This window comes from Melanotaenia boesemani, chromosome 12 (assembly GCF_017639745.1).
Source record: "Melanotaenia boesemani isolate fMelBoe1 chromosome 12, fMelBoe1.pri, whole genome shotgun sequence".
NCBI lineage: Eukaryota > Metazoa > Chordata > Actinopteri > Atheriniformes > Melanotaeniidae > Melanotaenia > Melanotaenia boesemani.
The window spans coordinates 16,100,974-16,127,717 of record NC_055693.1 but is presented as its reverse complement, the minus strand read 5'-3'; the positions used below and the strand labels follow the sequence as shown (position 1 = coordinate 16,127,717).

At 38.3% G+C, this 26,744-nt stretch overlaps 5 protein-coding genes across 10 annotated transcripts in view; 3 read left to right on the top strand and 2 right to left on the bottom strand.

The window, feature by feature from the left end:
* The first annotated feature begins 679 nt into the window (after positions 1-679).
* Positions 680-9,092, top strand: egfl6 (EGF-like-domain, multiple 6). 2 transcript variants are annotated; one of them, XM_042001656.1, is made up of 13 exons: positions 680-1,047; positions 2,247-2,353; positions 2,610-2,702; positions 2,879-2,998; positions 3,112-3,231; positions 4,472-4,606; positions 4,690-4,812; positions 5,259-5,321; positions 5,771-6,010; positions 7,532-7,606; positions 7,685-7,780; positions 7,864-8,126; positions 8,295-9,092. In XM_042001656.1, the coding sequence occupies exons 1-13, from the start codon at positions 974-976 to the stop codon at positions 8,400-8,402; spliced, it is 1,617 nt and encodes a 538-aa protein (XP_041857590.1). In that variant the 5' UTR covers positions 680-973; the 3' UTR covers positions 8,403-9,092. The 2 variants fall into 2 exon arrangements, with proteins under 2 accessions (XP_041857590.1, XP_041857591.1); XM_042001657.1 differs by lacking the exon at positions 5,259-5,321.
* A 648-nt stretch (positions 9,093-9,740) lies between these two features.
* rab9a (RAB9A, member RAS oncogene family) lies at positions 9,741-12,331 on the top strand. The gene is made up of 3 exons (XM_042000996.1): positions 9,741-10,136; positions 10,461-10,580; positions 10,712-12,331. The coding sequence occupies exon 3, from the start codon at positions 10,750-10,752 to the stop codon at positions 11,356-11,358; it is 609 nt and encodes a 202-aa protein (XP_041856930.1). The 5' UTR covers positions 9,741-10,136; positions 10,461-10,580; positions 10,712-10,749; the 3' UTR covers positions 11,359-12,331.
* Positions 12,332-12,529: 198 nt separating this feature from the next.
* trappc2 (trafficking protein particle complex subunit 2) lies at positions 12,530-15,679 on the bottom strand. The gene is made up of 5 exons (XM_042000997.1): positions 15,625-15,679; positions 15,257-15,383; positions 14,912-15,056; positions 12,947-13,032; positions 12,530-12,847 (listed from the first exon to the last, which is right to left on the bottom strand). The coding sequence occupies exons 2-5, from the start codon at positions 15,347-15,349 to the stop codon at positions 12,749-12,751; spliced, it is 423 nt and encodes a 140-aa protein (XP_041856931.1). The 5' UTR covers positions 15,350-15,383; positions 15,625-15,679; the 3' UTR covers positions 12,530-12,748.
* Positions 15,680-15,775: 96 nt separating this feature from the next.
* ofd1 (OFD1 centriole and centriolar satellite protein) lies at positions 15,776-24,473 on the top strand. Of its 4 annotated transcripts, none has more exons than XM_042000990.1 (22): positions 15,776-16,211; positions 16,310-16,513; positions 16,606-16,674; positions 16,763-16,787; positions 17,260-17,367; positions 17,506-17,642; positions 17,750-17,923; positions 18,236-18,342; positions 18,442-18,561; positions 19,008-19,081; positions 19,170-19,261; positions 19,431-19,620; positions 20,249-20,379; positions 20,567-20,678; positions 21,131-21,853; positions 21,991-22,147; positions 22,250-22,341; positions 22,869-22,997; positions 23,180-23,343; positions 23,437-23,607; positions 23,690-23,760; positions 24,065-24,473. In XM_042000990.1, exons 1-22 carry the CDS (start codon positions 16,116-16,118, stop codon positions 24,111-24,113), a joined length of 3,195 nt encoding a protein of 1,064 aa, XP_041856924.1. In that variant the 5' UTR covers positions 15,776-16,115; the 3' UTR covers positions 24,114-24,473. The 4 variants fall into 4 exon arrangements, with proteins under 4 accessions (XP_041856924.1, XP_041856925.1, XP_041856926.1 ...); XM_042000991.1 differs by having other exon boundaries at positions 16,760-16,787; positions 21,140-21,853; XM_042000992.1 differs by having other exon boundaries at positions 16,760-16,787; positions 22,869-22,988.
* gpm6bb (glycoprotein M6Bb) overlaps positions 24,410-26,744 on the bottom strand; it is a 30,053-nt gene continuing 27,718 nt past the window's right edge. For both annotated transcript variants that reach the window (XM_042000993.1, XM_042000994.1), the window contains one exon: positions 24,410-26,471. In XM_042000993.1, coding sequence (XP_041856927.1) covers positions 26,322-26,471 — 150 coding nt within the window. In that variant the 3' untranslated portion in view covers positions 24,410-26,321. The remainder of the gene's footprint in view (positions 26,472-26,744) is intronic.

Genomic DNA, 26,744 nt, shown 5'->3' with positions numbered 1-26,744 from the left:
TTTCAGATCATTACGCTAAACTTCTTTTCCAAGAGTAATGCTGTAAAGATACCACACTTCGCAGCAAAAATCATCACAACAGACAAAACATAAAAAACATTTCAAAAACAAATGTAAACAAAATCCTGCTGCTCCCACAGAAACTTGACCTGTTCATTTATAAGGGAACAGGAAAGCAAGACCAGATGTCAGAGCTGACTTTGAAAGTGTGCAAACTCATTAAACACTTTTTATGCCTGAATCTAGAATAAATGTGCGAGAGAGAGCAAAGCTTTATGTGCTACCTGTGAGCAAAACATCAAAGACTGCTGCAGCTGCTAATGACAGGCCTATGCTTGTCGGAGTTCCACTATTAGCCAATACAGCTAATTATTTAAAAGAATAGAGAGAGAGAGGAAAAGAACAGCTGCAATGAGCCTTCAAACAACAAATACATGACACATGGAACATTTGTGTTTACTAAAAAGAAAGGATCAATAACATGAGCTAGCTTATTACATTTGTGAAACAAAGGTTTTCCTGTTGTTTCCAGAAAAGTTTCTTGTGGACCTATCTAGGATTTTAGAGAAACAAAAAGTGCTCCCCAAACACAATCCCCACCCCCCCTGCCTTACAAACCCCCTCCTACCTCCAAAAGTCACCACCTATCCGTCTCAGAGCAGTGTCATTTCACAGAGTGTCAACCCACCTCTGGAATTTCAAGGGGGAAGAAGGGGAAGCAAATTATGGGACACGGATTGTAACTGCAGCATTGAAAAGAGCACAGGGGATTTCTTCAACCCTGGAGGAGACTTTGACTTTGTGTTCTGGAAATACATGAAATCCAGCGTGCCTTGTGTGAAAGCTCATCTGAGACCTGTTCCAGTCTAAGCAATTTAATGAGAGAAAATCCCTAAGAAGAAAGAGGGAAAGCTCCCAGACCAAAGCCAGTCCCGTGGGAAGCAAAGCAGTACGGCTGCTCAAGGTGTCAAACATGCAGCCGTTTACTTTGATCGGTGCGCTTTTTCTCCTGCTCCACATCTCTTTTGGTAGCACAGAAGCTTATAGGTAAGTCAGTCAAGCTGAGCAGCAGAGTGTATGATGCTGTGTGCTGTGTCTCAACTCTAAGACCTTTGACAAGGGTAAACTTTATTTGGGTAGTAACTTAATCAAAAGTTAAATGGTGATGTTAAACAGATTTCTATGTACTACAAAGTCACTGTGTCTTTGTAAGTAAGCCTGGAGGACTCACTAACACTTCTAACTATTAGATCCTCCACATACAAGTATTTTAAGTGGAGCTTAAAGAGTAACATGAACCCCTGTACTTCACGCTGACAAACACACTTAAATTTTTATGGGACTAACTGTTGTTCTGATGGCATGCACACACGTCTTCTGCTGATGCTGCTGCAGACACAGAACGATGAGTGTGTGACAGCTAAATGTGGCACAGCAACTGCTATTAACCAAAGAGCACCTGTCACACTTATAGGAGCTTCTCTCCTGTCGGCTATTCTGGTTGATTTCTATCAAGTCTCAGATTCCTCCAGTCCCACTGGAGCCAAAGCTGCTTTTAGGATTCTAACCCCCACCATACCTAAACATCTGGGATATTAAAGTTTGGTTCTGAGCACAAATGTGAAGCAAATGATGCTGAAAGCCACAGTTAAGATTTCATCATGCAATTTTTGCATCTTTGTATTTGCCTGCTTATTAAGTCAATGGCACATTAAAATCATAATTAACAGGATTAAAACAAACCTAATATTCAGTGTAGTCTCTGCTTACTGAAGGTTATTTTGAGTGGATTCATTAACCACAACTCAAAATATCTTTAAACCAGATTCTCATCCGACTCAAGAACTCACACAAAGATCAAAGTAAAGCAGAAAATAGAGTCGTGCATGGGGTACCAATGTGCAGCACGGGAAGTGTCTGATTAGTGTTCCCCATCTATAGCCTACATCCTGTCAGCTGGCTGCTGCACCACAGGGAGTCCAACTTCTATCACTAAACAAGCCTGTGAGGACACACTTTATATCCTCTGTTTGTTTTCAAGAGCTTAATTAAAAATGGATGTTGAAGTACAGGAATGTGTGAGTCTAGAAAGCATTAATTACTAATCAGGTACAGCTGTCATCAATGTATCGTTGCTGCTTTTGAGATAAGATTTTTGTTTACAATATGAGCCTAATTTGAGTGGATTATAAATAACAAAACAGACATGATTTCCATCTTACCGTCTATTCTACTCTTCTACCAAGGCATTACCGACAAGCTCTTACCGCAAACCAACCAGGTGTGTGTCGCTACGGCAGGAGACTGGAGTGTTGCTATGGCTGGAAGAAAAACAATAAAGGACAGTGTGAGGGTAAGAACTGTACACAATCAATATTTGTCATAAAAACACATTTACTGTTTTTTTTCTATCATCCTATCATTTCTCAGTCTTTTCATGAAATTTTCCAAAACCAGAATATGTGGAGGAAATGATGGTCTTCGTTAAAAAAAAAAAGAATAAAAAAAACTTTACTGCGTAATAGAAATGTGTGGTTTGACTACAATCCATCACTTTCCACCACAGATATAACTGGTGGTATTTTACTTCATGTTAAATGTTTTACCAGCTCAGTGTGAGCACGGCTGCAAGCATGGGGAGTGTGTTGGCCCCAACAAATGCAAGTGTTTCCCGGGATACGCCGGAAAGACGTGTAATCAAGGTGGGTATTTGAGGTCAGTGAAGAAAGACTGGAAAACATGGGTCAAACTGGGTACAGAATGATCTAATTTCCAGTTAATGAGATCACTTCATCTGCTGTATTTTAACTGCATTAAAATGTTTCACTTTTAAACAACAGAGTGTTGCAGGTAAAATAATGCAGATAATTACTTCTAGATCTGAATGAGTGTGGCCTGAAACCCCGTCCCTGTGAGCATCGCTGCATGAACACCTTTGGTAGTTACAAATGCTACTGCCTTAACGGATACACCTTATTGGCTGACGGATCTTGTGTCAGTGAGTCCTTTTCGTGCACCGATCCATACACACCCTGAGTAGCAACCCTGATAACAGTGTAGCAGTCTGCATACATATCTAACGAGGCGAATGAATTGTATTGCTGCATGCAGATTCCAGGACATGCTCTCTTGCTCACTGTCAATATGGTTGTGAGGAAGTAGAGGGGGAGATTCGCTGCCTTTGCCCATCTGCAGGCCTACAACTGGGGCAAGATGAGAGAACATGTGTAGGTGAGCAGCCACACAATAACAACCTATAAACACAGTAAATAAGCCTATTTTGTGATGTTAAAAATAACACACGATTAGGACAAGCCTATGTAATCAGTGTAGAAACATCTTTGTTTTCCAAATAAGCAACAGCAGAAAAGAGATTATTTTTGGCTTTTAATATCAGATAGACTGGATGTACTTATACACTGGAAAAATTCAGTAAGGATTATGTTACATGGCTTTTGCATGCTTGGCTTGTAAATCAAGGATGCAATTAGGTTTTATTTCTTCCAACAAAACTGTCTGAGCCATGACCGAGCCACAATGACACAATGATGATGGGGAAGTAATATCTTACTTCTAGACCATTAAATTTCAAGACTGCCATTGATCCAAAACGTTTATGAGTAGATTTACAACATAAGTAGACTTGCTTTAGAAATGTGCCACCAGCACCAGATATTCTGTACAATAGATGAACGCTGAAGAAACACTGTCCGTATACCACATGAAATTTCAATTTGCACTCAACGTACTGTATTTGGCCAGCAGCCTCATACTTTCAGATTACCGTAAATGGAGACATCTCAGCAAAATAGCATAATTACAGGGCTGACTGAAAATAACAAGTACTTGATTTTTATTCAGTAATTATCTCTACAGGAATAAGCCAACAATGTGGTTATACTGCATTAAATTATGTTCAAAAGATGCAATAACAGTAACATGATCCCTTGCTTAAAAACCTTGTTTTTTTATCCAGCATAGTTAATTGTGTCCACAATTATAGCTGTGATTAATTTATTACCCATCACTGCTTCCCACCTAGCTGGGTAAACATTAGCAGCGCTGGGTAGTGGGCAGACAGTCAAGGGTCATGTTTATATTCACCAGGATTGTGAACTTCCCCAATAACAGATTAAAGAGCAGCTAATGACTCAATGGGAATCCCTGGTGGAACATCATTGGCCAGAATGATAGATAACAGGAAATGTTAGCAGCTGCAGGGAAATGGGAATTAGGAATTCCCAAAAAAGTACTACAAAGCAAAAAGGGAGTAATTATCAAGACTGAAAGTGATATGTTTATAGTATGTCTTAATATATTTACTGCATTCACCTGAGGTAAACTCAGTAATTGCACTTTTTAAGGTGCAAATGGTAGGAAATTTAATGCACTTACAGTTGTAGATATTTACACTTGACATTAAAAAATAAGTACTTCTTTCATTTAGTTTTCTACTCGTGTTTCCTTCCAGATATCGATGAATGCATAACTGGGAAGAACCTCTGCCCATACAACCGACAATGTGTGAACACCTTTGGCAGCTACTACTGCAAGTGCCAAGATGGTTATGATCTGAAATATGTTGATGGAAAATATGACTGTATCGGTAAGGTATACAAATTTGATAAGCGGAAACATCTGCAATCACTTCAACTCCTGAATGTACAAATAGGCCTCTCCCAATTCCAGATCTTGATGAGTGTGCAGCCGGCACCCACAAGTGCAGCCACCATGCAGTCTGTCTGAACACTCATGGATCCTACAAGTGCAGATGCAAGTCTGGGTTCAGAGGCAACGGCTTTGAATGCTCTGGTGAGATCCACAATCTGCTGCACAGAAGAATGAAACAATTAATTTTAAGAGTGTGTTTTAAACTGAACTAAAACATTTCAAAAACACATGTGTCAGACCCTTTCCAGGTGAAAACAGTCAGCCATTTAGGTCAGGAGCAGTTTTACAGCTGCAAATTTCATTTGAACTCCTTAGACATCAGAAAACAGAAGTCCTGCCAAGGGGAGTTTCCTCCACTCCTTTCCTACAGACCTTAGCATTAGAGAGACACAGATTGAAAACACACCTGTGTAAATATGAGACTGCATTGTATTGAGCCCTCTCAGGAAAAGGAAGAAGGGAAGATAGAGCCTGTAGTCTTTAAACCAGTCCCAGTTCACACCAGGAGAAACCTGGCATAGCAAAATGACATAAAAACTGCAGGTTATGGGTTTCAGCATAAATGAAGATGCCTTCATTTTTTGTAGTCAAGCCATTTTATCAGAGGTCGTGGGATGGAGACAAGGGCAGTGCTGATGATTCCCTCAATGGTGAGATAGTGCAGAATCTTCAGCTGTTCACTCCCTGCCCTTCAGTTTCATTCATCCATCCCTATCTTATCTGAACACCTCCTTAATCTCTCTTGCTCGTGGTTGTAATTGTTGTATGTCCACAGCATCCACAGCTTGATACCAGAATCCTTAGCATGATATAGCATCTATGATACAATGCTTGTGCATTTAAATAACTAACTTCAGTTATACGGAATGACTCATCAGCATGCACTCTAATGTTTCTTTATGTTTCCTTGGCATGTTCATGTGTTATAGTTCTGCTCATATGGAAATGCATTTTATCTATGAACTGGTGAGTAGCTGCAAGCAAGTAATGAGAACTGCAGCTGAAAGACACATACAAATAAACACACCTAAGTCCTGGTAAAATACTGATTAGAACTGCAGATCCATACATCTAATCTGATTCTTTTTCCTGCTTGCAGCCATCCCAGACTCCCAAGTGAGACCTGGGATTCTGGGAGGTAAGCTAAGTAATGAGGACTTCAGAAATGTCATCCCCGAACCAGTTGCAACACCTCCCCCCAAGATCCGTCAGCAACCTTTTGACTACGATGGAGAGGTCTACGTTGGCAGCCCAAAGGAGGAAAAACAAGAATTTCCTGAGGAAGAAGAGGAGGAAGTAGAGGAAGACAACCAGCTTAATCCAAGAGGGGATGTTTTCAGTAGGTTTCTTTTTATTTGGTTGTTTTGCAATAAATCCTGTCTGGTCCACGGTAGATGCAGCATCCATAACTCAGTTGGATTCTACAGAGATTTTGCTCTAGCGTCTACACAACATCTGGAAGTCCTGGAAACCTGTTTAAATCTATTTGTGAAGTAATAAAGTCAGAGATATGACAAACTATTCATTTTAAAAATCAGAATTTGTGAATTTAATTAAAAACAGCATTCATGTTATAGTTTTTGATTAACTCTATACAGTATATTGCATTATTGTTTAGACAAAATAAAACAATCACACCTAAATAAGAACCCTGTATTGCACAAAAAAAGTGGCTGATTGATATTGAGATATGGATCAGTGAGGTCATGCAGTGGTGTTTATTTCAATAAGAAACTTCATTATTGAGGCTCCCTTTCACCTCTAACCTTGATCCTTATGAAAACACAAATGTCTGAGTTAGAACTTAGATTGCAAGAGGAGACAGGCCCCAAGACATCCATCACCTCCAGGGAGGAATTTTACTCTTCTGGCATGTGAGAACCCAAAGATAAAGCTCATTCTGTGCCTGCTTCCCATCCCCTGAGAAGAGTGTGAGGAAGGGAGGGAGGTTACAAAGTCTGCAAGCCTTTTATTATATTTACCTCAAAACAGCTGTTGTGTTAACAGACTTGACTCTCCTGTAGGAAAGTCTGTCATCAGCAATCTAGACCCCTCTAACACCAGCCGGCTACAACTGAGCAGGTTCAATAACCCCAGCTGTCACTCGTCTTCAGTGTCAAAGGCTGCTTTTCATGGGGTGATTTGCTGCAGAAGCTTTAAAATGCTCGGGGTGGGTGATGTCTTACATCCTAAACTTGTATTTCCATTTCAAGGCATCAGCTACAAGAGCAACAGGAGGGCAGGTCTACACCTGTTGGTTAAAATCCCCTTTCTAACTTTTTTCTCTTGATGGAAATTCTATTATCCTGAGAGGTTTTCTATAATGACATAATGATGATTTTTACCGATAATCACAGAAGTATCATACTTTAAGATGGGAGTTACACTTGACCAATATGAATGCTGTCATATAGAAAATGCCTAGAATAAAAACACTTGGTTACTTTTGTGTTATACTAGTAGATTATTTTTATTAGTGTTAAATTGAATGCAACATTAAAATGCCATAACTGACTGAGGTAGAACTGACTTTACTTGTAATAATCTGTAATGTGCTTATATTAAATGCATGACAAATGCATTTTAAAGCATTGACCAAATGTTTTTATATTCCTCTAAAGTAAGATTATTTAAGCATGAAAGAACAATATTTGAGTAAACATGATTAGTTTACATTTCACTGCTCCCTTCAATCAATCTTGTTTCTGTTTAAACTACACACAATAACAGGGAGTTGTGAGATTTCAATCAGGGGCTTTTTTATTAGGCTGCAAATGCAACAAGACATGTATATATCTAAAATGTATGTCTAAAAATTCCTCATTGATTTTATGTGTTTTCCATCTCATTGTAAACACAGTATCAGAGGACTTTGAGTCGGTGTTCGGCCCAGCCACAGAAGTCAAAGAAATCCAAATTACACCACCTCAAGAAGGTAATACAATATAATGGCAAGTGTTGCAGTTACATAATGATTGTTTGCATAGCTAATTAGATGATGTTTGCTATGTAGAATACTTCATGGACTGCAACTTTGATCAGGGAGCATGTGAATGGGTCCAAGACAAGGCTGATGACATGGACTGGATTGTGTCATACCATGATAACGGTAACAAAATAGGTGATATTTAGCAGATTTTTACTTTTTTGTGTGTGTTCAGATGCATTAACTTATAGGTGTCATACTCTAAGGTGCTGAGTACTACATGGCCTTAAGTGGACTGCTGGGGGAGCAGGAGGATGTGGCCAAGCTAAAGCTGCTGCTCAGTGACCGGGCCCAGCAGGGCAGTTTTTGCCTCACCTTTGACTACCGTGTGGTGGGCCATAATGTGGGTGCACTCAGGGTGCTGCTTGATAACAATTCTTACCCTGTGTGGGAGCAGAGCCAAAGCAAAGACCAGAGCTGGCAGACAGAGCTCCTCACTGTGGCCTGGAAAGAGGAGGCACCACAGTCTGTAAGCCATTTAATCATTTTAGAATACATGCTATTGATAGATGATTATCAAAACAATTAAGTACTTTTTAAATATATTTAGTTTGAGTTGGATGACCACACCCATTTACACTCACACTACTGGAGAATACAAATTAAACATGCAATGATGCCACTGATTGTCTTTCAGATTATCTTTGAAGCTCAGCGTGGGAAAGGTGTTGGAGGTGAGATAGGGCTGGACAATGTTGTGCTGACCTCAGGGACCTGTCAAGAGGATGGAGATTCAATCTTTTAAGACTTTTCACTTCAGGTCAACACCTCTGCCCTAAACAGCACATGTCAAGAATCTGTTTCCTCTCGACATGATTGTGCCTTCCATGTGGAGTTTCTCAGAGTTTTCAAACACCACAGCTTCATGGTCAAAAATAGGGAGATATGTATAGAAATTGTGTGAAAGTTCACTTTAACACCATGCTGCTACATCAATACAATACAATTCAATTCTCAAAACAGTCTTGTATGACATGGACAACAGATAAGATCTCAGGAACAGGTGGAAGAGCTAACCTTGTTAGTTTGGTTTAACAGTATTGTGCTTAAACCTTGTTGTGTATGTGACAGTGCAGTGCTGAAGTAAAGTAAAAAAAAATATTACCTATGACATGTAATGTGAATTCTTAGGTTAAATATATCTAAAATCTTAGATGAGTAAAGTTTTTGAAGGCTGTTTTTTATGCTAAGAAGTATCAGTGCATTTAAAGTTACTACATTTGCATTGAAATTATACTATTATTACATTAAACCTGATTGTTTTTTTTAACCTTTCCGACTGTTAGTTGTTTTTTTTTTTGGTTTTTTTTTTACAGACTGGGCTCACACTAAGTGAGCTCAAATAGTGGTGCTTATTGTTAAGTCAGTAAAATTAATGATGATGTAAAAGTATAAATGAAAATGTAAGCGTTAAAGAAATACATCAGTTCGTTTGGATTTTTTTTTTTTTTTCTTCTTCTTCTTACAACAATGTACAGTTGATGAAAGAGTCCTGGTTTTTTAAATGACTTTCAGGTGTGTGCTAACCCAGAGCTAAAAAGAAAAGACAGTACCAATGATCAGAAAGACAACTTTTGTTTGTCTGTGAAGAGTTATAAGGCCATTGCCTAGTTTACCTCGACCCAGTTTAAACTGAGACATTGCGAGAGCGGCATTTAAATGAATCACAAGCCTTGATGACCTGAAGCAAAGTTGAGTGGAACGAAATTCCTCAACACCTACACGACCTTTGTTAAACAAAGTCCTACATGCGATCAAATCATGGGGTTTTTGCCCCACCGTGGTCCATTTTGGCTTACCTTTTTTCAAATAGTTACAATGCGAAATATGTTGTAATAAATTGTATTTACCTATTTTAAGTACTGGTAAGGACCAGCTTATTCTTCCATGTCCCCGTACGTTATAAAAAAAATCTTGAAGCGAAAAAGTTAGCAATTTCCCTTTGGAGACTATAGCTCACTAAGTTGCATCCATTTATGTGGGGCTAAAGCTGGGCGCTAACAGTAACAATGAAATGTCTCCCTCTTGTGGTGAAATATTGTTATTGCAAAAAACGTAAAGTTACTCGTTTTATCATTTGAAAGGCTTATCGGCTAGCAGGCTAACGGCGTCAGAAAAAAACACATACGTTGCAATTTTTCACAATAATGAGTTAAGAACATTCATTCGGATACATCGATTCTTACATCGGACACGTTTCCGCAGCGCTAATTGGTTTGTGTTTCTTTCTGGTCAGATCACGTGATCTGAGGCTCTCCGTTGTAGCTACGGCACCGTAGCTATCGTTAGCTGGTTATTAGCATCTAGCTGACTGTGTTAGGTTAGCACCGTGCTTTTGGAGCTTAACAGGAAACGCTGCGACCTGACATTATATCGTACCGAGCTAAAGCTAGGAGCTGTCAAGCGAATGAGTTAATGTTATTTCAGTTCAGTAGCAGATTGTTTTTTGATTTACAAACTGCTTGGACCAAACTATAAGGTATGTTTGTAGCAATCATGTCTGTAAGAGAGCCCGGGCTAGCATATTTAGTATATTACATTACTCTAATTCCAGCTGTTATCTTGTTTTCCCGTTTTCAAGCTAGCCTAGCTTAGCCGACTATTAGCCGACTATTAAACTATTTACAATTTAGTCTTTTTAAGTGCTAGCATGCAGCCAATTAATTTAGGAAACGTCAAGCCAAGCCATCACATCTTGGTTGTAGTGTTTTTAAATTTGGAGACAGAAAGCTTTTTGTTGCTGTGTGACTTTTCATGTACCATCTATTAATCAGGAAACTGATTGCTTGTCACTGTCTTTCAGCTGAGTGAACGTCATATGCATGGCTGCAAACATCAACATTAAACAGATGAGCATGTGACCTAAGACTTGTGCTTACAGTACATGATCTGGACAAGGGGAGGAGGTCAAAATCAATCTGGGGTGAGAGGGAAAAGGCACATAACATACACCCAACTTTATTGTCCTGTTGAACAATCATTTGATATATTTAAGTATATGTTTATTTTAAATGTTGCGGTAAAATATGCCTAACATTGCATCTTTCCATCAGGTAATTTATTTTGCAGTGATCAGTTGGGAGTGAGTAGCCATGACAACAAAGACATCCCTGTTAAAAGTTATCTTGCTGGGTGATGGTGGTGTAGGAAAGAGCTCCATTATGAATCGCTATGTCACCAATAAGTTTGACGCCCACCTTTTCCACACCATTGGTGTAGAGTTCCTAAACAAGGACCTCGAAGTAGATGGCCACCAGGTTACCCTGCAGATCTGGGACACCGCTGGCCAGGAGCGCTTTCGCAGCTTGAGGACTCCTTTTTATCGTGGCTCAGATTGCTGCCTTCTTACCTTCAGTGTGGATGATAACCAGAGTTTTCTCAACTTGGGCAACTGGAAGAAGGAGTTCATCTACTACGCAGATGTCAAGGAGCCAGAGAAGTTCCCATTTGTGGTCTTGGGTAATAAATTGGATGTGACAGAGAGGCAAGTGTCTACTGAAGAGGCCCGACAATGGTGCCAGGAGAATGGTGACTTCCCTTATTATGAGACCAGTGCCAAGGATGCTACTAATGTAGCAGTGGCCTTTGAGGAAGCAGTACGTAGGGTGTTGGCAGTGGATGAGAGAACGGACCACCTCATCCCCACGGACACAGTCAAGCTTCACAGAAAGCCCCGCTCTGCTACCACTTGTTGTTCATAACATCCAAGAGCTGTCACTAATAATCTGTCATGCCTGTTATGTGACGAGGCTGTAGGTGTACAATGCTGTAGTAACATCATATTTAAACTAATTATACTGGCTTTTTGATTTAAGGTTTGATGTGAATTTTTGGACTTAGGCATAAAATACAGAAAAACACTAAATTCCTCCATGTCTTTGAAAAAAAAAAAAAAAAACTCAAATCACTAACACATTGATTCAGCTCTGCCACAGCTGAAAATCAGATTTTTAAAATTCCACATTTTTTTGTCTAAAGGTTAAATATTCAGTTCTCTTAAAGAAAAATATGACTGGTAAATTCTGTGTTGATGTGTACTATTTGGTGAGTGCCATCATTGGATTTCTAAACTTGACTCACAAATGTGATTGTGTAAAGTGATGACTGATATATTCAGAAAATTAAAAAATATATACTTCCTAATAACATTTATTTCTGAGAACTATGAAGTAGCTAAGGCACTACTTTGTATTACTAACAAATTGAGGCTTGTTATTTTTGCACCTTGAGGTTTTGTCTGTGTACATCTTGCATCTTGAATACATTATAGCTGTGTGCTGGAAGCACTGTGGCATTTGTTTCCTACCTACCAGGAAATAAACATTGAAGCAAACCTAACATGCATGGCATATTTTTATATTTAAGTTTTTGGAAATCTTTGTAATTTTTAAGCTGTTTCCCACTGAAAAATTCACTGAGGACTATTTGAGAAATTTTCTGTAATGAAAGTGTAATGAAGTGGAAATGACTGAGTGGTTCTCTGTCATCATGGCTGGGTTTATTGTTTTAAATCATTTTAAAAGCACTCTTAATCTTGTTTTATACTTACAGCTGAAAGTCTTTAACCACAACCTAACTACAAGTGACCAGTCATTTCCCTTAACTGTTTCTCAAATTAATATCTGAAGTTGTACTATTGGTATGCCAAATGATGAATAAACAACCTTAGAATTATCTGATAAGCTTGTTTTTTAGTCTGAATAACTATTGACAACGTAGTTTATTACTCTATGGCTTAACAAGAACCAACTCTTATCTCAGCGCTCTGCATACAATACCATAATAATGCTTTTAATTCCTTTTAAGAAATTCACATCAAAGCACAAGTTTTTTTTGTCCAGTTTTGGTAAAAAAAAAAAAACTTTCAGATGATTTTAAGATTTTAGGCTTTATTTGCAATGACTGACACAAGGTACCTATATCTACACTAAACTTTCCTGAAAAAAAAGTCAAAGGAACGACATCTGAAATAAACATTTTATACAAACTGGCATTTCTGTTAAATGCATTTAACATTTTGTGTAAAAGGAAAAGACAGAAGACAAGAATGTCAGGTATATTACAACAAACAACGCACTCAAATCCCTGAGATTAACTCAGGAGATGCTTCTTTCCAAGAAACTGGACTTTTCTCTCAAAGGCTGTTGAGCGTATCGGTGCGTTGATCTCATAGAAAGGATTCATTGCAAACTGGAAGACAAAATGAATAATTAGACCAAAATATCAAAAGGTTGAACAGACCAAATGATACATAGTTCATAGTAACTGTTCACATGAAAGATGGCTTACCTTAATGTATAAATCATACACATCATTAAAAAAGTTTTTGATTCCATCCTCTTGTCGCACATCATGCAGCATGATGAATCTTATATGTACAGCACATAATTAAGGAAAATGAAGCCAGGCCAAAAAACACGACTACAGAGATTAAAAAGAAAAAACTCCTCTTACTTCTAAACTATCATTAATTATCACTTATGCATACATTTTTTTATTTAAAGTTTCCCAGAGCTCAAAGTGGCATCTACAAAGTTATCATTTCATTGAATCTATGATTTTTTTAAAAAAAAGCAATACATGTAATCAAGTATTTATTTCGGGTACATTGCCTTATAACATCCAAAACTACTGATGTAGGTCTAATGTATTACCCATCATTTCCTGATTAGACGTTTTTCATGTCTTATCAGTAAATATGAGCTGGACATTTTATCAATATTTTAATTTCATAGTATACTGTATATAAAGAATAATGTACAGTGGAAAGTCCTTGTGTCGTACATTACACACACACACACACACATACAGTCAGTTCCATATGTATTTAGAATCTGACACAAGCTTAGTTATTTTAGCTGTTGAGATACAGATATCTAATCAATATAGGCGTAAAGTGCAGACTCATGTTTAATTTGAGGGTATTCACATCCAAATTGAAGGAAATATTTAGGAATTACAGCTCTTTAATATGTAGCTGTATTTTTCTTTTCAAGAGGCCAAAGGTGACTGAACAGTAAATTTTCATCGGCTATTCCCTCACGCAGCCGCCATCATGCAGCAGATAAAAGGTCCGGAGTTAATTCCAGGTGTGGCATTTGCATTTGTAATCTTTTGCTGTGAACATGCATACAGTCAAAGGAGCTCTCAATGAATATGAAACAGACCATCAAAAAAAAAAGGCAATCAGAGAGACTGTAGAAATGTTAGGAATTAAAAAAAATAACAGTTTGGTAAATTCTGAGAGAAAGAGAGTACACCAGTAAGCTTGGGAACTCAAAAAGGTCTGGATGTCCGTGGAAGACAACAAAGGTGGATGTTTGCAGGATCTTTTTCATAGTGATGAAAAACCCCTTCACAACATCTACCCAAGTTAAGAACACTCGCCAGAAAGTAGGCGTATCAATATCTAAATCTGATATAAAGAGAAGACCTCATGAGGAGAAATGCAAAGGGTTCACCACAATGTGCAAACCATTAATCAGCCTCAAGAATAGAAAGTCCAGATTAAACTTTACCAAAAACCATCTAAAGGAGCCGTCTCAGTTCTGGAACAGCATTTTCTGAACACGTGACATGAAGATCAAGAAGAAAAGCATGGAGAAGGATTGGAACAGCTTGTGATCCAAAGTTCTGTAAAACATGGTGGAGGGAGCTAGATGGCATGGGCATGCATGGCTTCCAATGGCTCTGGGTCACTGATGTTTATTGATGATGTGACAGCAAACAGAGGCAGCTGGATGAAATCTAAAGTTATAGGGACTTTCTTTCTGCTCAGATTCAGCTAAGCTGATTGGATGTCAAGTCACGGTACAAATGAACAATGAACACACTGTGAAAGAAACCCAGGAGTTTTTAAGGCAAATACATGGAATATTCTGCCATGGCTGACAGTCATCAGACATTAACCTAACTGACAATGAATTTCAGGGAGGGGGTGGGCAGAAAGCCCCACAAACAAGCAACAAGTCAAGCCAGTTGCAGTTAAGGTTGAGCAAGGAATCACAAAAGAAGAAACACGGGGTTTGCTGATGTCCATGGGTTCCAGACTTCAGGCAGTCATTGCCTGCAAAGGATTCTCAACAAAGTATTAAAAATAAACATTTTATTTATAGTAATTGATTGATTACTTTTGAGCATCTAACGGAGGAAAGTTTTCATGGAAATGGTTGCAATTCATAAATACTTTACAGAATATTTTTGTTCTGACTCACTCACTCACTCAGTTAGTTAGTTAGTTATAAGAAAGGATATGTCCTGCTGTGACAAAGGCTGAAACAAACCACTCGTTGAATTTGTCCACAGTCTTCAGGTACATACTGTTGGACAGCCACGTGTTTTCATCGACCAAATCCAGGGATGCGTGTGCAATGAACTGGTTCAGATGACGGTGATCATCCTATGGTCGGTTAAAACAAAATATATTTAACATGTAAATAAATTTAAAGAAATAGTAATTCTCCATGAAGGCTACCTAATATGGAAAATATTGTTGCCAGTAAAACAGTTTATTTACCACTAAGTGATCTTAAAAATAATTTCTTTGGTATCTGACAAGCACATTATTTGGGCTCGGCGTAGTGAACGAAACGACGTTACCTTTGATTCAGGCTTCCCAGCTGGCAAGAACTCCATCTCAAAGACAGGATTGTCATGATGACCAACCATGACAAAGTAAAAGCTTCCAGACATAGTTTTCTTCTCTTGTTTCCCAAGCTAAAATTTCCTTAAGTCGGTTAAAAGCAAACGAAATGCATCAATTGATTAAATTTGGCACGATATTGAAGTCGATATAGCCCGAATTGTAAAGCCTTTAGTCAGCAAGCTAATGTTAACCATAGAGCTAGACAGACGCTGTAAATGATTGTTTTGAGTGTGAAATAAACATGATACTGAGCGATACACGTGAAAACGCAACATAAACACAATAATTATCTATTTAGACAGCATAAAATACGTTTGTTTACCTGTTAATTTCGCTTCCTGAACATGTAAAAGCGCTGTCGCAAAAAGATGACGTAACAGTAGTGTAGTACTAAGGGCTTTTTTTTTTTTTTTTTTTTTTTTCGATAGTTTAGTGACTGATATTTTTAATGCGCTCACGAAAATGACTGCTTAATAAAACACACACATATTTAGATATATAACTGATTTATAGAAAATAATATGGTGTGTATGTGTTTTTTTACGTCATAACGATGAGCCTGTCAGTAACAGAAATGTCCGTTGATGGATTTAAATGTTGTAGGCACACCTCTTGGAATGAGACGCTGGACGCTTTTAGTTGCCAGGTAGCAAACAAGCGAAAACAATATTTTAGTGGATGCCTTTGGGACAAAGTTTCCGAAAGGAAAGAAAAAGTCTCACAGTAGTTACAAAATACCCTGAACATTGTTAGAGACGAAGAGTTTTGTTCACAAGGACGCCGGGCTGTCTTCTGCTACTTTCGGGACTAGTTATGTCCTCGTCCAAGGAAGATGCATTATCCCCAGAGGAGCTGAGGAAACGACTTTATCAAACTTTTAAGAACAAAGGAGTGCTTGATGCTCTCAAGGTAAGTGCGTTTAACGTCGTTGTTGTAGCCAGTCAACCCCTCTTACCTTGGAAAAATTTTGGTCACCGTCCTTCTCGTTATCTTTCTGTCTGATTAAGGCACATCTGCGGAATCAGTTCATCCAGGAATTAAAGTATCCACCATTGACAGGAGCTGAACCAGGTCCCAGGCCAGTACCAGTGAAATCTGAACCCCTTCTCGTTTCAGCTTGTAACAGCATAGTGGCAGATCATCTCCGTGCTTCAGGGTATGAATACACTCTTTCTGTATTCTACCCTGAAAGTGGCCTATGTAAAGACAAGGTGTGTATGATTTGTATTGTTAGTACACTGGCTTGAAATAAAAGGATCATTATAGAAGATGAGGATGTTGGGGTCTGTTTAATTTTTGCCAGATCTTCAAGAAAGAAGATCTTCTCCAGCTTCTTCAAATCAGTCCCGCATCACCCCTTTGCACATTCTTGGTAAATAATTATATGATTGAAAGTATAAATAAGACATAATATTTAACATGGTTCTATGTTGTAATGAATCTGTTTTCGTTTTTAGCAGTCTAATGAGGAAAATAACAGTAAAGGTATGCACATCATCCTGTTTATTCTCGTAGGGCTGGGCAATATATGGAGATTTTCAAAAACATAACTATCACGCGCTATATAGAATGAGGGAATATTGTTTAAATCGAGAGCTTGTTTTGAGTTAAAAGGATCTTTTTGCATTTTGCACAAATGTATTTTTGTTATGTCATTAAAAAGTATTTTTCATTAATTTTGTTTTAAGCTCATTTAATTTAATATACTGCTATTTTAATTCTAGTCAACTGTTTAAATGTGCTTCTGATCCTTAATAAAAGTGCATTGAGCTCACAAGGCTGTAAATTATAACTGTATCTTTAGTTACTTGTCAAAATATATATTATATATCATGATTCAGGTTAAAAAGAGGTCAAATGAGATATGAAATTTGGTTCATATTGCCCATCCCTACATTTTAGTATAACTGTTTTTATTCCCAAGTCTTGTAGCTGATATATTGACTGTGTCCTGCAGGGTTTCTGTTCAACCTTCTAACACAACTTACACACCATCATACTCAAAGCCTGGGCCATGATGTGGATACTCAAACAATCAACTTATCAAATTATGGCGAGTCTCTTGGTATGATAACCTGATGTTTTAAAACTGACCTTCTTCTTCTTCTATCTCCTTTTTTTTTTTCTTTTTTTTTTTAAAAAAACACTAGCCCCGTAGTCTTTCACATAATGCCAAAAATGTCTTTTTTTTTTAATTCAACAGTAGAAAAGATGAAAATGATTGATAAGGAATATGAGAGCTTCAGTTCCAAGGAAGATAAAATGTTTTCATTCCAATCAAAACTGGCTGCCTATAGAAATGAGACTATAGCACAGATGGAAGCAGAAATGAACACAAAGGTATATGCACATATACAAACACAAATATTGTACCAATAAATGTTTTGTAGTACTGTGATTTGTTTTTCTTGTAGTTATGTTCTTCAATATTTTGTTTATTTTTTAAGCTGCAGCATTTTAAAGAAGTTGAGATTGCTAAGATGAAGACAGAAGAAAAATCAAAGTTCTATAAAGAACTTGCTAAACTGAAGCAAGAACTGGAAAAGGCGTATGAAATGAAGGCAAAGGCACTGATGGAACGAGAGAAAAATGCCTTTGAAAAGTTACAAAAACAGCAAGAGGTAACATACTGTTAAGACTGTGTTCTGTGTTTTTCTATCTTGGGTTTGTTCTTTACTTGTAAAGGTGTTTTTATGCTGACCTGGAAGTAGACCTGAAATTTTCAATGCATGAAAGATTAATTTTACATATCAGAGCCTCCAGTGTTATCAGCTGTTTCTAAATCTTCAAACATTCTCATTATTTTTGTATTTGCATGACAAAGAACAGATTACTTAGTAATAACAGGCTTTTTTTTCCCCATTGCAAATGATAATTTTTCAGTCATGAGAAATTTAAACTGATGTTTTATTTATTTATTTTTCACCTCTTAGATTGAAGAAAAAAATGTCTACATACAGAGACAGTCTGTGCTGAAAGAAATTGAAAAACTACGTAACAGAGAAAGCGAGCTGAGGGTGAGAATGGAGGCTTTTGAAAAGTAAGATTTTTTTTAATAAGCTTTTTATTTATTATTTATTTTTTTCTCTTCTCACATTGTAGCTGGTAGTTCATAGAATGTCTGTGTGCTCTCTGAAAGGACTTGCCAAATTCACACGGAGAAGGTCAAGGCTACCGATGAGCTTCTGAGGAGGAGAGAGCTGGCTGTGAGGACAATAGAGGACACATATGACCAGAAACTGAAGAATGAACTTGCCAGGTTGGTCTGACACATTCTGCCTTTCAGTTCTGCTTATTTCATTCATATCTGAAGCTTGAGTTGTTTTAAAAATAGTTTTCTGTGACCAGATGGTGTCACTGTTATGTTAAGTTACAGTAAAAATAATGTACATGCAAAGTATAATGTACATTTTTATTATCAGCCATTATATCTTTAACAAAATCCCCCAATAAACCCACAAAATGAATGCTGATCAATTTTATACTAAATATTTTCTTGTAGAATAAACATTTAGAAACATTTTGGCATTCATAAGTTGAATTGATGTCCTAAAATGCAGCTTATTTGAGATAAATTACTTTTCTTATGCATCAGTAAGATTGTCTGGTTAGTAGACGATTAAATTTTATCATACAATAGGAGCTCTGACCAAACATTGTTTTTACAAATTGTTTTAATTTACTGATGTTTTATTAAAAAATAAGGTGTCAGCTTGAGTTAAAGGAGGACTATATCAAAAGAACTGAAAGCCTTACAGAGAGTGAGAACAGAAATAAAGGTAGGTATTTTAATTAATGCAAGTTTAATAAATGATGGTTTGCTGATGGCATAGTTTTTTTTTATTTTTACATCGTTTTAATTTTTAGTGGAAACTGCTCAAATCCAAAAGGAGGCAGCTGTGATTAATGCCCAATTAGAAGAACATAACAGAGCTTGTAGAGAGATGAAACGGTTGCAGGTAAGCATCACAACCCTGTTCTTCCTGTATCAATCATGTGAATCGGATGGGGTGGGGAGCATTGCTACTGTTGTCACTTTGACTTTTGATCACATTTGATGTATTTCATGTAATATTTTCTGATTTCTGTAAGCCTCAGTGATTATTTTGTATGCTTTCTTTTCACCAGGATGAGCTAGACACAGCACAGCAGCAGATTTCACTGCTGACTCAGCAGAAGGAGCTCTTACGGGAAAGACTGGAGAGCACAAGTGACTACCCCATTATGAAGAGACAGAAAGCAGAGCTGCAGGGGCAGCTGCAGCTGCTACAGAAACAGCTGGAGGAATCCCAAGAGGAGAACCTCCGTCTCCATGCTGGTGAGGAGTGAATGCAGACTCCTGTGGGAACAGACTTCATTTTCCATATCCACTTTGTATCAATGGTACAAATAAGGAGGTTTCACTCCTTAAAATGTGAACATTTTCAGTGTAATTAAGATATATCCAGGTCCCATGTTGTATTTAGAATGCTGGAGCCTGGGTCCATTGTGGCCGTGAGGTTCAGTGTACTGTGAAGCATTCATGCTTGTCCATCCCTCTGCTTTTGGCTGAGTCTGTTTATGTGTGTCTTGCCTGCCAATGTGGGGCCTCTGTGCCACGACTGTAGCTTTGTAGACAGCCAGTGAGGGAAGGCAGATGAGAAGCAAAGTGAGTGTTAGCAGAGACAGAGGGCTCCCTTTACTGAAAGCAAAAATGTACCTCTGTCTAGAGGATGCAGTATTCCTCCTGTTTAAGTGGGTAGGGACCCTCTCTCTTCATCTCTAACAAAAGGGAGAACAATGGTAATAAGCTCATTGTTGATAAAACCATTGCTAGTCCATCCAGCCAAAATGGTGAAATTGGAGCAGTTTTATAAATTGTATATAGTAAATTAAAGAGAGAAAGCATTAGGTAAAATGAGCTGTAGCTTGAATTTGTGTTTTAACTATGATGATCTCTTTCTCAGAAATGACCAAGCCATCCAAAGAGCAACTGGCCTTGCAGAGAGAGCTTCAGAGGCTGCAGAATGCTCGCAGACTGGATGAGGAAGAGTTTGACAGCCAGAAACAGGTGCTGCAGGCACAGCTCCAAAATGAGGTCAGTCCCATCAAACCAGATTGCTGACTGTGGGAAAGTATGTGATCTGCTGCTTTTTATGCAGCTTTGTGGAATGGAGTGTGTTCGTAAACATTCGTTCCTGTGGATCTATACCTGACCTAAACTTTGCACAGATCTCCTTCTGGGTGTAAATATCTTGTAATATGTTCTCATCTGTTTCCTGCAGGTGGAGCTCTGTGCTCAGCTCAAGGCTCAGCTGATTGACAGTGAAGAGAGGTCACAGAGGTTGATTAAGGATGTCGAGGACATCAAGATGCAGCTTTGCCAAACCCATCAAAGTATGTCCTCTGCAATGGGACATGCATGTTCCCTATGTCTTCATGTGGCTAGTTACTAGGAATCATGTTTCAGTTATGCATGTTACAGATGGTAACACATAACTTGAATAGTTAACTTTATTTCATCTCTTCTTAAAGGAGCTTTTTTTCTTCCCAAATATTGTTCTGTAAACCATCAAATAACATTTGAGAGAAAATATTTTCTAATTTTCAAGCATGATTCCAATGTGTTTTAATTAGTAGTATGAACTTTTGTTAAATAAAAAAACACGAAAGAAAGCCACATTTCTATAGTAGCAATACTTTTCTAGATGTAGTTGCATGTTTTCGTAGACATGAGTTCAGCTAAGCTTTATCTTGGATCTTTCATAGTGGTTGGTCTTCTGTAATAGTGCTCAACACCCCTCTTGTTTGCTTTTCCTCTTTCCCTTTCCTGTTCGTGATTCAATCAATGATGGCAGCTCTTGAAAATGAAGTGCTGCGTAACCCCAAGCCTTCTCTTGTTGATCGCTCGGTACTGGAGCTAAGCACTGACAAGCTGGTTCCTCCTGACATCTATACAGACAGAGCTCTGCTGAGGGCCAGGGTGGGTTATGTTGATGTTTGTGAAGCAGGTGGGCCCTCACGAGGACACACGTCTCCTTGGATAGATTCTCCCGACTCTGACATTGAGCTGGTGGCAGAAGCCAAGGCTCGCATCCAGGAGCTGCAGAGAGAGACTGAAACCTTGGAGGAAGCCTACAGGAAATACCAGCAGAGGGCAGTGTACTCCACTATCTCACACATGCTTCCCTCAAGACCCCTTTCCCCACAACCAGCACATTCTCCACATCATCCCAACCCTCTTAGAAAACAGGACTCTCACCATTCACACATTCATTCAACCCACAAATCAAAAATGTCACTCAAACCACTCTCGCCTCAAAGAGTCCAATCCCCCATCTTGGTTTCCCACGACACCAGAAACCCCTCAACACATGCACAGCACAGCGTTACTTTCTCTGAAGACCAGCTCCCTGCAAGCGTTGTCACTGACCACAGGCACCACCTTGAGACTGAATCTTTATTTTTGAGAGATGAACAACCTCAGGACCAAAGTTTTACTCCATCCAACCACCCATCCTACACACCGAAGACCTTTTCTGAGAAGGAACTTGAAAGAGAAAGCACAGAAGGTACATTAACAAAATGCTTTGTGCTGTCAAACACTTTAGAAAGGAAAAGATAAGAATTATTTTTGCGTGAAATAATTGGAAAAAATTATATCTCTATCCCAGCGGACTTGACTAATAATAGTCTTCCCCCCTGTTAGAGGCAGTTGTATCTCTAGTCACATTCCCTCAGCTGCCATCTGACCGACAGATCTCTCGTGGCCCTCTCAGTGAGGGGGCAACCTTGGGTGACTTTTCTCCAGAGCTCAGTCCACCTCACAGCCCCCAACTCAAGAGCACAGCACGAGATCAGTCCAGGTACCATCTGGCACAGCTTTGACAAGGTCATTTTAACATGCATTGTACATTTTATTAAAGGCAGTGAATATTAATGTCCTTGTGTTTTCCTATTTCTCTCAGTTCACCAAAGTTACAGCCTGTGTTCTCCAGCTCAGACTCTTCCCCACAGCCTGAGAAGATTAATCTAGAAGATCTCACAGTTATATCATCAGGTACCCTAAACTAGTACAGCCGTGTCATCATACAGTTTTTAGTCCTGTTTTCATTGTAACTGTCTGATTAGAATAACCTCTGTTCAGCCTGTGAATTCTTTCTGACATTGAACAGATTTTTAATGGAGTATTTAATCTTTTTTTGTGTTGGCACATAAAGCACCTTTTGCAGTTTTGTTGCATGTTGTCTGACTATAAGACACAGTTAATGACAGCTAAGCATAAAGTGAGTGGTTTGTAAGTGCTATGTTTTAAAATTGTTAAATATATATATATAATTTTTTATCAATTGCAACAAATCCAATAAATCCAGTATGGCAGTATGGAGATCATAGATTTTGGATGGGCAGTTTTTTTGTTTTTTTTTTTCTCAAATGTGTGTGTGATTGGCCTCCAAAGTGTCCTTTCAGCAGTCTCGCACAATGGTGAAGATGAAGGACAGCTGATTATGTATTCTGTGCTGGTCCTCTGGCCCTGTTGCATTCTGGTAGGGCACAAAAGATCTCTTTGTGTATGTCTCCCTCCAGAGCCCGGCCACATTCCACAGCTTCTCCTGGACACTGCTGTCCCTCTCTCTGAGGAGGCCCCTGATGGCCCCACCACCCCCCACCCTCAGGACCTCCCAGAAGACCCAACAGACTTGCAAGGTCAACCGGGTGAGTTAGTCCTCCCAGTATTGACCCGTGATCTTGATTGACCTCTTATGACGAGGGCAACCATCTTTTACTGTATGCAGTCAATCTGGCCACACCGATCTGTCATATTGTAGCCATTCTGTAATTTGCTTCATCTTGACCAGAGAATTGATCTGACTCATGTCGATCTGTATGTTCTCCAGAAGTTCCACAGACTTCAAGTGAATCTGCCAGGATGGAAGAAGAGGAAGACGATGAGCAAAGATGGGAAAGGGAGCGAAAAGAAAGACAAGAGCGAAGGCAGAAGGAGTTAGAAGAAGCCAAGGAGCGAGAACGGCAAGAACTGGAGCGACTGGAGAAAGAGATGGTAATTATCTTACATCCTTTCAAAATCTAAAATGCTGTCAAAATACAGTATGCCGCCCTGAAGAAGGTGTAAATGCTACCTCTGTATAACCAGCTTTTGCAAGAGGTGGAGCAACCAGAACAAGAAGAAAAAGAAATGGAGGTTAAGAAAGAAGTGGATGAGGAAGAGAAGGAAGAGGCAGATAATAAGGAGGCAAAAGATCAAAATCCATTGGAGAAATACATGAAGATGGTCCTGGAAGCAAGAGAGAAGCAACATATGCAGGCAAGTTAGACCCATGCTTGTCTTTAGAAGTGACTTGTAACAGTTACCCAGAGTATTTCTCATTTTCTTTTGTTTTTCTTAGAACCCTGTAAGAGAGGAGACAGGACAAACAAGCCCAGAGGACAAGAGTTTGTCTGAGGAAAAAGAAGAAAGGTAACCTAAACTGTTTACTTGCCCAAATATTAATAGATGCATGACTTCTTTATGAATCAAACAACTTATGTTTCCTTATTCAAAAGTCATGTACTTTCTTGAGGGAAGTTTAATAAAAGCATAAGGCCACAATATCCTCTCTCAATAACAGTTAATTGCTTTTGTGGTTTCTCATCTCCTGGTATCTTTTTAATGTTATTTGCTCTGGAATTACATTGAGTTAATTTAAAAATACCTTTCTATTTTTGGTTTTGTTGTTTGTCTCTGAAGGCTTCACCTAATTGACTCGATTTGTTTTTCACAGTATTGCAGCATTTTCACCTAAAGAAGAGGAGGATGATGATTTCTGGTGATCTGATTGCCTTGAGTCATAAGCAGATTTCTACATGCCTCTGTCTACTTGTAAAATTTGAAGAGGGACAGTTTTGTTTGTAACATTTTGTTTTATAAAGTGTATTTTATTGTTTTGGGTGGGGGTGTTAATGCATTCATAGATTTTTTTTTTAACTGTACATTGTCAAACAAGAAACACACACATTTAAAACAATAACTTTTTTCAGTTTATTTGAATAAAAACAGTCATCAGGCCAGTTGAGTCATGTCATAAAGGGGTTTCCAGTCAGACAGCGTGCTTGTTGGTTGATTGATGTCCTCCTGGTGATTGAGAGCCAGCCTTTCTTTTTTTTTTTTTTTTTGGTTCATTCAATAGGAAACACAAATACAAAGATGTGACATGACATACAGCTTCCTCATGTATATGTCTGTATACTAGTATCCTGTCATGGAACAATGCAGGTTTTGTACTACACATATATACTGTTTAATACACTGGGCAGCACTGGCATTCATACTTTGGCTATTTTTTTATTATTATTTTCATACAACTGTTTTTAACTGACTGATGTGACTAATTGTTACTTGAAACTGAAATAAAAGGTATCGGGAAAGTCGATGGGAAGCCCTTGACATTATAGAAAACACAAGTAAACTACCTCGTAAAATAATACATTTAGAATTATTTTTAAAAAAATCTAAACTAATAAGCTACATAAAAAGAGGTTAATTTGTATTCAGTTAGAAAATAAAGGAAAAGGGCAAACACTGCCTACTATTGATGTCAGTAATATATAACTGTACATCACACGTGTCTCTGCAGAAAGAGTCGTCTTCATGCAACAATGAAACATCAAGTAATCACTGTAACTTAGTTAACAGATATACGATTTCACCAGTAAATATTTTAATATAACTGCACATAAAAAAATGCAATTATGGAAAATTAGGAAAAAAATGTTTCTTTAAAATGACAAATCAGCAAAATCCTTTACACTGTTTCCACTCTTTCCAATATAGTGCACACGGGACATAATTATGCTTTTATTTTGTTTTTACAAGGACTAAATCAACAATTGATTGTATTGTTCAAATACAACAAAACAGCTAACTTATCGGCATTCAGAAAGGTCTATGCGTCTCTTCATTGGCAAGCTCTAACTATTTTTTGTCTAAATGAATACGAATGGACCAGTGTTTTTGGATATTAAATACATTAAACATTCTGTCTCATTATTGGCAGCATCCACATTTAATAAGCAAGTTATGGCATTATCTCTAACAGTTCACTTCTATACTTCTGTGATGGAGAGGGGCTCCTGAGGTGTGTGCTTGATTTATGTTCTCGCTACCTTAAAACATACTGTATGTCTGAGGAATGTTTCTCAATTTTTATTTTAAAACCAAGTTTAAGATGGGAGAAGTGTTTGTCCTACACTGTCCATAAACACTTGTGCATACCTGAGGTAGTGTTAATGTAGGCCATGAATGTTCTGAATCACTTCAGTAGCTGTACAATGGTTTTGGAATTAAAATTCAAAACTAATTCAACAACACTCAAATGATTAACTGAGATAGTTATGCAGTGAAATTCATGTATAAGGACACTAGATATATAGAGCAACATAATGAACTCTTACCAGGTATACATTATAAATTTGACCAGTTTTCTTTCTGTAAAATTAAAGTAAACATTTTGTTGACATCTGTCTTGTGTTAATGTAGTGGGTCATGCCATCTCATATTGGATGTAAGGCCTTTCACACTCAGAAAAGGGCCAAAAACAAAATACAAGATGTACCTTCCCTATTTGAAACCTGGCCACAGAGGGTCAGAAAAAGACTAAAGCAAAACTGGAACACGCTGCATAAGAATAGTGCAATGTCTCAAGATTCACCAGCAAAAACTGGCTATAAAAAGGGCCAGAGAGATTCAGTATGAGCATCTGAACTCATTTGTATTTTCCCACATAATGGGAAAATAAAAATCAGCATGTAAGAACCTTTATGTAGCAGTTCTGAAACACTTCTCAGAGAGTTAGTGCAGAAAGCAGCACTGGTGCATTAGTTTGTTAGGAGCTGGGGTTAGTAGTGCAGTGTACACAGTTGGCAGGTTATTGTAGCTGACTGTTGCCTTGGTCCAAAATGGCCACAGAGGTTGGCCTCAGTGTCTATGTGTGTCTCTGTGTGTGTGTGTGTGTGTGTGTGGATCACGAGTGTGTAATATCCTTATGTGTAGGAATTGAGGCATTCCTTTGAGCGTGAAGTGATGTCCTGCAGCTCCCGCTCTTCCTTCATTTTGATGTCTTGGTAGGTATGCATTTGACTTGCATCCTTAAGGTAGGCCCAGTTTGCTGAGAGAATCATGAGGAAGTGGATCTGGAAGAGAAGGTTGAGGTGGATGGCTTGTGAGCATGTCAGAGATGCAAAGCAAGCTACAGGAGTCCGAGCTACAGTACGTAAATCACAGACACCCACGAACATACGGTTAAGCTTTAAAAATGATGTAACATCCCATGAAAAAGACAAACCTGTTAAGAGTTATTGTAACTTTACAGTTACAATCATTATTGGAATTACTCGATTGCTACACAGAGTACTACAGAAATTATGCTTTTTAATTAAGGGGACATGTGATGGACAAGAGGCAGA